This window comes from Rhinichthys klamathensis, unplaced genomic scaffold, assembly GCF_029890125.1.
Source record: "Rhinichthys klamathensis goyatoka isolate OS25496 unplaced genomic scaffold, OSU_Roscu_1.1 h1tg000303l_1, whole genome shotgun sequence".
Taxonomy (NCBI): Eukaryota; Metazoa; Chordata; class Actinopteri; order Cypriniformes; family Leuciscidae; genus Rhinichthys; species Rhinichthys klamathensis.
The window spans coordinates 2,301,642-2,314,921 of NW_026606822.1; the positions used below are offsets into that span (position 1 = coordinate 2,301,642).

A 13,280-nucleotide genomic window follows, 5' to 3' on the forward strand; every position below is an offset into this window, starting at 1 on the left:
TTTACTAATACTCTACTAATACTCTAATAAGAGTTAGTTGACATGAAGGTGCAACGTCACTTATGCACAACTTATGCTATGCATGACAATTCAGAGAATCACATCTCTCGGATTTACATAATTAAATTCATCCATTTCTCCCAAAATACTTAAAAGTGGCCGTTGAACAGGGAGAACAATTAAACTTTATATTTTCACTTCGTCAAATTATAATTGAAATGATTATTATTGCAGCTTCCATCAGTGTATGGAATTTATATTGAACAAACTATAAATGTCTTTTTTATAGTACTTCATTTAAATGTCTATTTGAATGTCTGAAACCTAAATGTCCGATTTTGCCCTCTCCTGGCACCGGCCCTGACTGAACATGTAATACGCATGCACATGTCACCGTTTCCACAAATATGTGTTTTATTAGATTACACAAAGACAAAAGAGGTATCATTCATAAAAACTTGCATTTTGAAACCCGTTTTCCACTCTGCTCTTGCTAGGGAAACCGTTTTGCAAACTATTCTTAAATTTGTCTCTAAAGCTTTTCAGTAAGATGTAATTGAAATAGAAAACAGCACAACAACTTCTTTCTGTAATTTTAACTCCTGTTTTCTATCAGATATCCTCTGCTCATATGACATCAAAGGTTATTGCTGTACTTGGTAGTCTGGAGTGGATCTCAGAAGACTCGTCTGTCTTTATACGAGTCTCTGCTGCAGTCTGGGTCAGAAGCACCTTCACCCTTCAGAGTTCTCATTGTCTTTGATGTCGGTCCAGTTCATGAGGGCAGAGGAGATGAACACAGTCTACTGAGCGCACGGCCCATGCCATGGCCTTTTGTCTATCATAACTATCAAAATCATTTTCTTTCTGTTTTTTTTTTCAACATCTTGACTGATTTTTTTCTGATTTTTAATAGTACATTATATGCAATATGCAAATGTTTTAATCAGTGTTGTTTTAATGTATTCACATGACCTCACTGCATTTCCTGATGTCATAATGCGTTGCTTTTATGATTTGTGTATAAAAATGTTTTTTGCATGCCAATCAGATGACTAAGGGGCCGTTTACACGACCCTGTTTTCAACTAAAAATTTGTTATGCATTTTGGGCGTTCATTTACATGACAATAGTGTTTTGGGGGCCTGAAAACACAAACTTTTGAAAACGGGTTTCAAAGTGCAAGTTTTTGAAAACGATACAGTTATCATCTCTGTGTAAACAAAAACTCGAATTAGTGAAAACGGCGACGTCATGCGCATGCGTATTATATGTTCAGTCTATAGGTGCGTAGTTTCTTTACAAAGTGATATCGCCAGCAACTGGCCTGACACTATAATACAGTGTTTTTTGTCGGTTTCGCAGATCCACGAGGCACAACACAACACAAAATGCTGTACAAGAAAAACACACAAGAAAAGGTTTTCTGGTTTTAGTACATCATTCTCGTGTAAATGGACCCTAAATGTAAAAAAAAAAATTGTTTGATATTGCATCCAGTTCATGCAATGCATTGGAAATGAAAGGTCAAGTCGAGTGCCTTGCATTATGGGATACAGCATCCCACCTATTTTAAATGAAATGATTAAACGAAAAAATAAAATAACCCTGAAATGTTCAGAAACAGATGGCACTGTTTCCTCAGGATGACCCCATAACAGTTTTGTTTCCTCAGTGTCTGTAGGATTGTAAAGTGCTGCAGATGTTCAGATGTCATCATGGGAACTGTGGGATAGTAAACGAGAAACAGAACTTCAGCGCTTAAGAAAAGTTGCTGTTCAACATTTTGGTCCCTTTATTTATGCTGTCACAATTCCAAACAACAGAACCACCATGGTCATGAAATTACCAGCTCTACATACCACTTTGCTAGACAAATAAATGATAAATAATCATCGAAGAAAATAATGAAAAATAGACATAGTGAAGTCAAACAAAAAGCAGGCAGTGAATTCATTAAAATTCAAAAGGATAAAAAAAAATAAAAAAATCACAGTCCAAAAAAAAAATGTGCCGTGACCTTTGTTTTCAGTGAAACATTCATATATTCTTCTGCAAAATACGTTTCAGCAGTTCAGAAACAAATATCACAGTCAAGACACAGTTTTCGTGCAAAACTCTTGGATTTACAGTTAAATTCACTTGCTTTTTATCACACTGAAAACATGTAGATGCAGAGTTTCGGAAAGCTTGAGGAGTTTGAAAAGCCTCTCAACCAAATTCTGGTTTAGAAAAATGTTGTGTTCAGTTTATTAGTCAAAATGTAGCAACACAATGTTCCTGATATGCATCTTGTCTATGGTTTGGTGGCAGTCCTTCAGTTTAATGTGAGAGTATGGCACTTCAAATCAAACGATGCAACAGGATTTACAAATACTGTAGATACAAATATACTTTGGGGGTAAATCTCACAAAAAAAGTTCCAGGACATATTTAAAAAAAAGAAAAAAGTACATGATTTTATTTAAATTCAGTTTTTTTCATAAAGCAATTTAAGTCTTTATTTTATTTATTTTTTTGACAATTGGATTTTTTTTTTTTTTTTTTTTTTGCCTTACGGTAGATAATGAACAATTAAAGGTCTTAAAATAGCCTCTATTTTCTTGATGCTAAATATTTTTTTTTATTATACAGTAGTATATCATTATTTTGTGAGATTCACCCTTGGAGGTAACAGACATATAAAGTGCAAATGACAAACAGAAAATACTTTAAGATACATTTTTAATCTTTAACATTCACTGCCTACTAGAAACCAAAATGGCAACATCTATTTCTAGAAAGAACAAACACTAAAAGAAAAGACAGAGACAGCAATAGAACAAATATTACCCAAAACTTCCAACTTTCGCAAATCTTTATGCTGGTCTGTAGGCGAGCGGCATACGTGTATGAGAAAGCAGGCAGAGTGAAAACGCACCGAAGGGAGGAACCACAAAAATCATCAGAATAACAAAAATATCCATCCTCACACTTCGCTTAAGCTTTGTTTCGAATTTTTTTTTGTTGTGACTTTTCTTTAAATCTGTACAGAGCTCAGGGAAAGTCTATTTGGTTGATCCCAGCTGGCATGTAGAAAGAAGCTTTTTTTTTTCACCGTTGTTCTTTACATTGATGGGTAACATTCAAGGCGTATAGCTAAAAAGGAAAAGAACTGTACAAGATCACTTCACGGTCCAGGATACACGCTCTGATGCTGGACATTGACAGAAGAAGAAAGAAATGGCAAATCATGTTTTGTTTTATTTATACAGTATTTTACAGTGAAGGGTTGAACTTTAGTTCCCTGTTCTCATCACAGAAGCTCAGAGGAAAGCCTGAACGATGAGTTTGTGATGAGACGAGATGTCATTCTGAAGGAGAAGAGAAGATTGCTTTGCTTGTTTTTCCCTCTTCTTCACCTTTCGTACGTTCAGAAGGCGTTCAAGCTTTCCAGAGCCACCTCGTAACAGAATTTGTACTGCTCCTAAACAAAAACAGAAGCGATTGCAACATGTCATTAGCAGAGAAAAGGACATTTTCCCTTTAACCCCTGCATTAATAATGCAGTATGATCAATATACGGTCACGTTTATTAGAGGAAAAACATCTGCTTATAATGGAGACACAGGGTCAGCAGCCATAGCTAGTTGATATACTTTCATTGTGCACATTGTAATAGGAATGTCACTCTAGCCAATGAGAGCTCAACGTCCGCGACTAACTTCGACTTGACAGAGACGCGAGTGTTGCATGTACTTTATTAGACAGGTGAGCAAATGTACATAAAACTAATCAATGTTATTTAGTTCAACATGATGAAATGCTAGAATATGATCTGTATGTTATTCTAATGTTGATCTAGCTTACTGCTAGTCTCATATAGCCAACAAACAACCCAACTAACAACATTCAACACACTTAAATGCCGTTTAGTGTGATAGTGTAACTGTTAGAGCAAGTGAAACAGCGCTGCGTTCCCTCAAGTTTAATTCGTCTAATAAACTGACCTGTGTGAGTATTAATTCAGCACTTGCGTGTAGTTCGGTAGAATGAAATGTCTTTATTCCGTTATATCCGCGGGACTCGCGTTGCGTGTGGCGCTGGTATACGTCTCTCATTAGCAATCGCACCCTGCTTCACACCACAGTCATGTTAAAAACATCACTCTATTCACTCATCCATAAAAGATCCATCAGCTTGACGACAAGATCCATAATTCCGCTTAATGCTTTGCGTCATCAATATATGCTTTTGTAAGAGGTTAGCGACCCCTGGTGGCGAAAAATCCTGCATATTGTACCTTTAAGTGAGTATAAATCACAAAATATATTTCCATGAATTTATTCAGATAAAAGATTCATTTCTTTTCCGGGCCCGGAAATCTCATTTTTAAAATTCCCTCCTATCTCCAGGTTTTACATGGCCATGGGTAACTCCTCGCACAGCCAGACCTTTCATTGGCCAAGGATCGCCCAGAGGCCGTTTGACTGACATGTAAAGAAACCAATCACAGTTCGTTTTGTTCCGCATCATGTTTAGGGGGTTGAAAATGTAACGTTTGTCCCTACAATAATGGACCGGTGTGTAAAACTCTTGGACGTATTTTAAAGAGTCTATGCCGCGAACATCACATACTTCACACTTTTAAAAATCCAGTGTTTAGTTGATCCTGATAAGAGCTCACTTCACTTTTAGACATACCCTCGCTAACTTCCCTAAGCACTTCCCCATGGGGGAATCCCTGCCACCATTTTGAAGCGAGTTCCACTTTGTCAAGTGGGCGAGGGAGGTTAATGTGCATAAGCCCTCGTCCCTCGATTTACACTTCAAGCAGCTCTAAATCCCTCAATTCAGTTTGATAGTGACGTCACTGCAGATTGCGCCTAACTGTAGTGTATGATATATTCATTAATTTGAGAATCACTTGCATAATAGTTTATAATATATTATGTTGAGATTTAATCGCATAATACATGTAGCTACCTTATGTTCATAGTAAAAAAAATGTTACGGTTAATATTTTTTTCTCCAACAGCTCACCTATAGGATTTTATATATTTTCTCTGACGACTTGTATGCATATAGAATGGTGCATAAAAAAAAAATTCAAGCAACACACACACACACATCTCCCAGAAATCCTGTATAATTCAACCAATCAAATGACGACTTCGAAACTCCTGAAGTGTTTCCAGTTCAGTGTGCCATATGCATTAGACGTTCATCCAGCAGTCCGTGGCCAAGACGTCTGGGTAATATTTCAGTCAAGGTTCATATCAGATGCACAGCTGTGGAATCGTTCAGTTTTCTCCAGCTGAGCGAGATGTTTCGAGAGCAATCAGTGAAAAAGGTACAGGACAGATGTCTAAATATGCCTGAAACGGCCTTCAATTGGGTACAAGACGTTTATTTTAGAACTGCAGAAAGTGCTGCTGTCTGTCTCAGGGGTTTGAGGTGAACCAATAATTACTCTCTTTTTCTGTCTCAGAGCGATGAAGATCAGCAGACAAGAAAATAGCAAATAAAAAACAAAACCATCCCACTAGAGGAGACTTGTGATTGGAACTGTGTAGTGTAGAAGAAGCTAACTATTACAAATGACTGACAAAGAAGCAACTCATGTTAATGCCTGTAACGTAACAAGCCTTTTTTCCCCCAAAAGTCCATTTATTATGTCCAGCCACAATACTAAATATAAATACACATTAATTATACACAATAAATCACACTAATTGACAGCAGATATACAGTTGTGACAGACAAGTGTAGCTCACCATTGTCTCCACCATGTTGGCTTTGTTGTTCCTCAGTGTCTTTACTGTGTGGAACACGTCCACGATGTTCTGCTGCTGGATCATCTCACAGATGCTACAGATGGCACAAAACGTCCCGCTGCGTCCTCCACCAGTCCTGAAGAGATCAACAACAATAAGCCATGAGAAACAAATCACACATCCCATAATGTCCCAGATAAGCAGAGTTAATATCCCATAAAATCACAGCTTGACTTATGCTACATTTCTGAAGATCGTAGGCCTCACAGCTCCAACCTAAAGCTGAAGTGTGTCGTTTTATTTTCATGTTAGTTTCTCGTATCCCAGTGTAATGTGCAGCCATTCATAGGTTGATTCCCTATTCAACCATTGATGCCGTATTATGCAAGGTTTAGAAGAACAGTCTTTACTAAAGCAAGACCGAGGGTTGGTATTTGAGTCTGGATGTCTGCTTAAACAGAGGACATTGCAGAAATAATGTTAAATCAAATAACTATCACTGACCACGGGTCAGTTTTACACGATTAGTATCAGTACAATAACGTGAGACAATCATCTTCAAAATGAATCGTGCGGTTTGCAGAATGTCAGCATTACTGTGACATTTTTAAATGATTTCTCTCAGGGAAACTGCTCTGCATTCAACAGCTGAACTTTTTTTGACAGTGATGGGAAAGTAATGAAGTTGTCAGATCTTTTGTATCTCTCTGTCTTTAATTTGCGACGGTGATAAGATTGTCCTTGGCTCAAAGGCTGTGCGGTTTTATCCTTTAGTCCTCTTAAAGCTGCAGTTTTAATCTACCATTCTGTATCGACTGGTTTAAGGTGCACACAGACTTGGATGAAAAGCTGTGAAATACACATCTTGAATGGTTGCTGTATTAAACTCATTTGAGCTACATTAGCAGTGTCTAACATATGTCAAAACCTATGGAGAAATAAGTCTGACATTAAGTATAAAAATTGTACAATTAAGATATGATCAGAAAGGCATTATATTTCAGGTTTATCCAGCACATACCATCCAGCATTGTTCTGCTATGTGTTTTTCTCTGTTTTATTAGTCAAATCTCCAAACCAAGACTAACTCGTTCATACGTTTATGTGTTTATGGGTTTGTGCAATATATGCGTCGTGTTGTGGACGTCCCACTCACAGGCAGTGGACCACCGTGCGTCCATCGCCTCCGTCATACTGCTCCTGCCACTTGGCCAGTCGTCTGACCAGCTGCAGGATGGAGCGTTTGGACAATGGTGTGTCTCTGTACGCTGGCCAACCAATGAACTGGAAATGCTGGACCAGCCGGTAGCCGTCTTGAGGCTGGAAGCAGAACAGGAGATATTTTGAGAACATTTATCCAGAAGCCATTAATGTCAACTCATGTTTCGCTAAGTAGAAGCTTTCACTTCATGATCAAATCAATTGAAGGATAGGTTTTAGGGTTAAAGTAAGAAGCTTAAATGCATTTTCATGTTGACTTTTAACATTTTAGTTGTCTCTCCAATAGCAATTGGATTAAAGAGGCCTTGTTATGCCCTTTAAGAAAGTCTAGATTCAGTTTTTGGAATCTACTAGCTTGAATGTAAAAAAGAATTAAAATATTTTTTGTTTTTACATTTTTTACATTGTTGCAGCTCCTCTCTTCCCAGTCTTTTAGTAATACTCTGTTTAGTTCCTGAAGCCCCTCCTTCTGAAAAGCACAATGTACTCTGATTGGTCAGCTGGACCAGTGTGTTGTGATTGGTCAAATACTTTGAGTGTGTTTGGGAAATGTCACGCCCCTTACCTTACAGTTTCAACACACTACTAACTCAACTCAAAAAGGCTCCATATACAGTAAATGTAATAACACAATAGGTTCTCATTAAATGGAGATCAAATTGAGACTTTTGCTTAAGTCTACTACAACTACTAAGATTGTTCTTCTCAAAAAAGATCTCAGATTTCTGAAAAGATTCAAACTGCACTTAGCTCTGCCAAGATAACCTGCAATCCTTTAGAGAACTCAATATGAACTCAAACATTTCTCATCTTCACCAAATGATCTGAGCTGCTATTCACAGTATACATGTTGCTCTATACTCTTACTGGATGTCAGCTATATTTTTCTCTCTATGTATTTTAGAAGAAACATCTGCAACAAAGTTGACACTTAAATTAAAAATAACTGAGAACTCAGTTAATTCTCCCTAGCTTTGAAATAGCAGCCTTGGAACAATAAGCGTCTGCAAGCTGGTAAACGATTGTAAGCATTTTGTCTGGATATATAACACTCACACTACCTCCAATTATTGCAGTGACACTGAAAAGCAAAAAATAAAACATCAAAACAGAAGCAAAAGCAAACAGAGACGTCAGCTGGATACTACAGTCAGACTGGATCAGCTAAATGAGAGTCATATTTCACACAATTTGCCATCGATGGAGCCATTTCATGGCAAATTTGTGATGCTGTGGCACTTATTTATTTTGTGCCGCTATGCTGCGCCGACAGTGATTAGCTACCCGGTAAACCTTGCCTGTCACCAGCGGTTAAAGAGAATGAGGGGGAAGAAAAGAGAAGGGAAGCAGGAGGAGGCGGGATGAGTCTTCTGTAACGTTTGACGCTTGGAACACGTCAAGCTTCAGTAATGACTGCTAATGTGCACCAACAGAACGCTGAAGCTAACTCGCATGGAAAAGAAGAGAGAAAAAAAAACACACGATGATCTGCTACACAAATCCAGTCCATGGCTTATATCAGCTGGTGCAGGATGGTGGTCAAATTATTTATGTGATTTTTGTGCTCATGCCTACAGTATGTGGCTAGCAAAACGAATCACGCTGAAAGACGCATGAGATGTGCCGAGTGCTGAAATCATGTGGATTGAGAAGGACTATATAGTCGTGGCGGCTTTTTGGCTTAATGTAATTTCTCACTTCACTAACTCAACTGCTGTCGCATTAGGAGTCAAATTAAAGGGACTTAAGTGAATTTGTATCTCTTCTTGAGCTGTAGGATTTTTGCGATAAAAAGCAGTTTTATTTTAGTGAGTCACAGTAAGGATTGTTTGATACAGTGCACATGTATATGAGGACATGCATAGGGGTTCAAAATGGCTAATCTGTTGAGGTTCAGCATCAGGAAATCGACAGGATAGTGCTAGTAGCACAAAAATTCACCTTTAAAAAAATCAAAACACTAAAAATAAGTTTTAAACAGTTTTTATTTTTTTGCTAATGACAGTACTTGTTGATAAATCGTTTGAGACTGACACTAGGAATAATTTGATCGTCTTACTGTTGCTATGGTTTCCTCAGGTGAACGTGACTTTTGTTCACAAGCATTTGTTTAGCAGCAGGAAAAATACACACTAACTTTTAAATGTATATTTTGTTTTGATGCTGAAATGTTTGAAAAGTTCTTTATAAAATTGGTTATGTTATGTAAAAAAGTCTTTAGTTAGTCATTATCACAAAATAAACCCCAACATATGATCAGAAAGCAAAATAATTTTATGTAAATATATATGTATACACACGTATCGTCGCTGTCGGGCGCAAACCTTGTTTCTCCATATTTCGGCTTTTTTTTTTCATGAATCATTCCTATTGGTCACCCTTTACATCTGTTTGTGGGTTTTGCAAATATTTAATGAATGAAAAGTGTTGAAGGGAGCATGAGACTAAACCTCGTAACGCCATTGGATCCTCAAACTGTCAGTCAAAACTCGTAACTCTGCCCAGCCTCAATCTTGAATGAAGTGCCTCATACATTTTGGACAGTCTCTGCTTATTTGCAATGCAACGGTAAATAAAGAACTTGTTCTTTGAATGAGTATAGCAATTCTTTACTCTCAAGAAACCTATATAAAGGCTAATGTTTTGTGTATTTGAGAAGAGAAGAAGAGTGTCTTATCATTTGTCATAGAATCATAGCCAAACTGCCTTAAATAGCCTGTGCGTAGCACTTCATCTTTAATAACATGGGATTTTGGCCAAATGACATAAACTGAGCTCCTATATAGCTACAATAAACTTTATAACCTGTAAGTTGATGAAAACATACTGCAATGCACTTACTGCCTCAGATGTCGCCATTCTAATGATGGACAAAACATGTCCATGTCAGAAATACGCAGGTCAAAAACTCCATTTGAGCTTGATTTTGGTAAAATGTTAATATAATATGATATAATGACACATGCAAGTAATATCTAACAGACCCCAAACTTTTAAATTGTAGTGTACATATCAAATTTGCACCGTGGTCCGAAAAAAAACAAACACTGACAGCGCTCTGACAGACTTGATTGGACCTTGTGGATCAGAAAAGGATAAAATGAACACATTTCTGACTCAGTCACGCAGAGTTATTAAACATCCAACAGTCCCACTCCCTTCCCTGTGCACTGACCCCACTTACTCGTGCCATGTTGCAGATCCTAAAAATGCGATTGATAATGTCCTCGTCAATGTCGGCGGAGATGAATTCAACCTGAATGGGGCCGTAGCAGCAGGAGCCTTTCTCTGGCCAGTACTGCATGCAGAGCTGCAGCGGGGGCAAGAATTACAGCAAATAAGAACACTGATCCAGACAACGTGACTCAATAATGGACATCTAAAGAGTGCAGGAGAAATAGAAATAACTCAATCATTTTAAAGTCTACTAATTTGAACTCAAATTGCGGTGTGCCAAAGAAATCTGTTCCAATGATCCCTCACTTACTCACTCAAACTTAAATGAGTCACATCATGATGAATCAAACTTCCCTTGATCTTCTGAGATAAAAGAGTTTGTTATACTATGAACATATACTGTAACTTTCAGAACTCAAAGGAAAAGACCTTCAGACCATTTATTGAAACTAAACAACTGAATTATCTCATTCTTAAATTCTGCCAATTTCTGACAGTGATGGAAACAAAAATACAAACATGTTATGTTATCATATTAAAAGTTATATTAGTTATATATTTTATATACACTGAATGCATATATTTCATCTACACATACTTCAAAAGATATGTATGCTCCCGAGGCTGCATTTATTTGATCAAAAATACAGTAAAAACTGTGATATTGTAAATATTAGAATTTGAAATAACTATTCTCTATCTGAATCATGTTAAAATGTCATTTATTCCCGTGATCATTACTCCAGTCTTCAGTGTCACATGATCCTTCAGAAATCCTTCTAATATGCTGATTTGCTGCTCAAGAAACATTTCTGATCATTATCAATGTTGAAAACAGTTGTCATGGTTCATATTTTTGTAGAAACCAATTTTTCAAGATTCTTTGATGAATAGGAAGTTCAAGAGAACAGCATTTATTTGAAACAGAAATAGTTTGTAATGTTATAAAAGTCTTTACTGTCAGTTTTGATCAATTTAATGCATCCTTTCTGAATAAAAGCATTAATCCCACAAAACAAATTATTTTGAACAGATAGTGTACATTTTTTATATATAAAAAAAAAATTATTTTGCATTAATGTATGCATAAACACCTTTTGTTTTAGACTGCAATTTTGGATTAGCCCTCTTATTAGTTTGAGAATCATTCAAAAAAAGCAATATGAGGAAAACGAACCCTATCATCCACCTTGAGAAGTGCAATAGAAAACGAATGGAGGCGAGGGTCAAGTACCTCACATACCTGCGCAGCGTCCATTTCATTCAGCATCACAATGGTGGAGCAGTTGTAGTCGAACACTAGCCTCCAGAAGTCGGCCACAGTGTTGGGCAGAGGGTGCTGTGTTACGATGAAGGCCGCCGGCTGTTTGTGGCTCTAGAGCAATCAATAAGAGAACAAGTTAACTCTTCCTTCCAGTACTGAAGATGTGCCTGGACCCAACACATCTCAACGTGCCTCACATATGTAATGACCAAAACTAAATGGAGAACTGCAGAGGGACAGGAAACACAGAGACTGAGTGATAACCTTGCCAGGGGATTCATTGACATGGACTGCCGAGGCTCCGTGTGAGACAAACACACACACACACACACACACTTCTACCACGGGTTGGCTGTTCAATTCATTTGCTGCTTATCTTCTCTTTTTTCATCTTGTTGTTCTTTATCTGAGGTGCGTGTGTTCTGCCTTGATTATCCTTTTTGGATGCTGCGTGAAGATGCTGGTTTATGGTACGAGTGTGATTATGATCTATGTGTGGAGATTACGGAGATGTGATCTAATCTTGTACTTGTTAAATTGGCTTGTTTGTGAGATTGTCACTGTGTGATCTCCTGGGCGTTCTGCTCCACTTACCTGGGATTTATCAGAGCGCACTATGGGAAGTGATGTAATATAAAGTGTTTTAGTTATCTACTTTAAAATACTATAAAATTATATATCCGTTATAAATAAATAAAGGTAAGCATATAAGCGTCCACACCAGCGGATGATAACGTTCTGTTTATAATAAGCGTGATCTGCAAATTTGTCGTCTGCAGCTTTAAAGGTTTGATCTCTTAAAATCAGGATGGATTCTGATTGGCTGTCAATGATCATTCATCAGCTAGAAAAAAATCATTATGAAAGTGATTCTAATGCTATCCGTTATAGTTGTGGGGTGAAGTCTGCTATTCTTTTATATTTAGAGCAATTTTCAGAAGTCAATCTTTATCGTTATAGTTTTCGTCCATGGTGTAAACGGGTAGCCTGACTTCGTCACACTCATATTCTAGTCAGAATGTGAGTCTGATACTGCTCCAAAGGGCTTTGATTATGAGGCGTCTTAACCGAACCAGGGAAAAAAAAAAACTCTTCACTCAATTGGATAGACCTACAACCAATCAGAGCAACGCAGTAAGTGTTTTTTATGAGCTATACGCAAATTGTCAACAGAACTCAACTGCACACACGCTGGAAGAAGTAGTAAAATAATGAGTGTTGCTGCTTTTACTTGGTCCTCCGACCAAAGGAGAAACCACAACGACCACAGGGTTTTCATTGCGTCCCATCTTCTTAGCGACCATTGGAGCCAGCTGATAAAATAAACTTTTGCCGAATCCCGTAGGAAGGACGGCAAACACATCTCTCCGATCGACAAATGCCTTGATTGCAGTTCTCTGTTCGTCTTTTAAAGTTAATGCGCTGTCGATTTCTTTTACAACAGACGCAATAGCGGGATCTATACATCTCAATTCTCCAGCTGCAGTCAACTTTGAGGGAAACCACTTAAGCGCTCTTTGATAACGTGATTATTACGTAACTGCAGATCATCTGTCCATCATCGTATAAAGCCTGCCCTGGCAATTTGATTGGCCCGACTAATTCTGAACCGATCATAATTACTCCTCAATGGATCGAGTCCAGACCGAACTTCCCGACCAAAAAATGTTGTGGGCGGGGTTCAGGCTGGCATCCAGGCTAGAAAACGACCCTATAGTCCAAATAAACTATTTATCGACACGGAGCTGCAAAATACAACGTTCTTAAATATTCACATCTGTGACTATAAAACTGAAGGATGAAACAATGCAAACTAAAATGAATGCAAAAAAACTCTAGATTCCTGCTAGTAATTTAGCTCG

At 37.7% G+C, this 13,280-nt stretch overlaps 1 protein-coding gene across 19 annotated transcripts in view; it reads right to left on the reverse strand.

Annotated features, from left to right (window-relative positions):
* Positions 1-2,605: 2,605 nt before the first annotated feature.
* Positions 2,606-13,280, reverse strand: part of ptprt (protein tyrosine phosphatase receptor type T) — a 274,244-nt gene continuing 263,569 nt past the window's right edge. For 11 of the 19 annotated variants that reach the window (XM_056270640.1, XM_056270639.1, XM_056270636.1 and 8 more), the window contains 5 exons: positions 11,389-11,529; positions 10,162-10,287; positions 6,913-7,076; positions 5,757-5,892; positions 2,606-3,466 (listed from right to left, as the gene is read on the reverse strand). In XM_056270640.1, coding sequence (XP_056126615.1) covers positions 3,413-3,466; positions 5,757-5,892; positions 6,913-7,076; positions 10,162-10,287; positions 11,389-11,529 — 621 coding nt within the window. In that variant the 3' untranslated portion in view covers positions 2,606-3,412. The remainder of the gene's footprint in view (positions 3,467-5,756; positions 5,893-6,912; positions 7,077-10,161; positions 10,288-11,388; positions 11,530-13,280) is intronic. The other 8 variants (XM_056270634.1, XM_056270630.1, XM_056270626.1 and 5 more) reach the window with 1 other exon arrangement.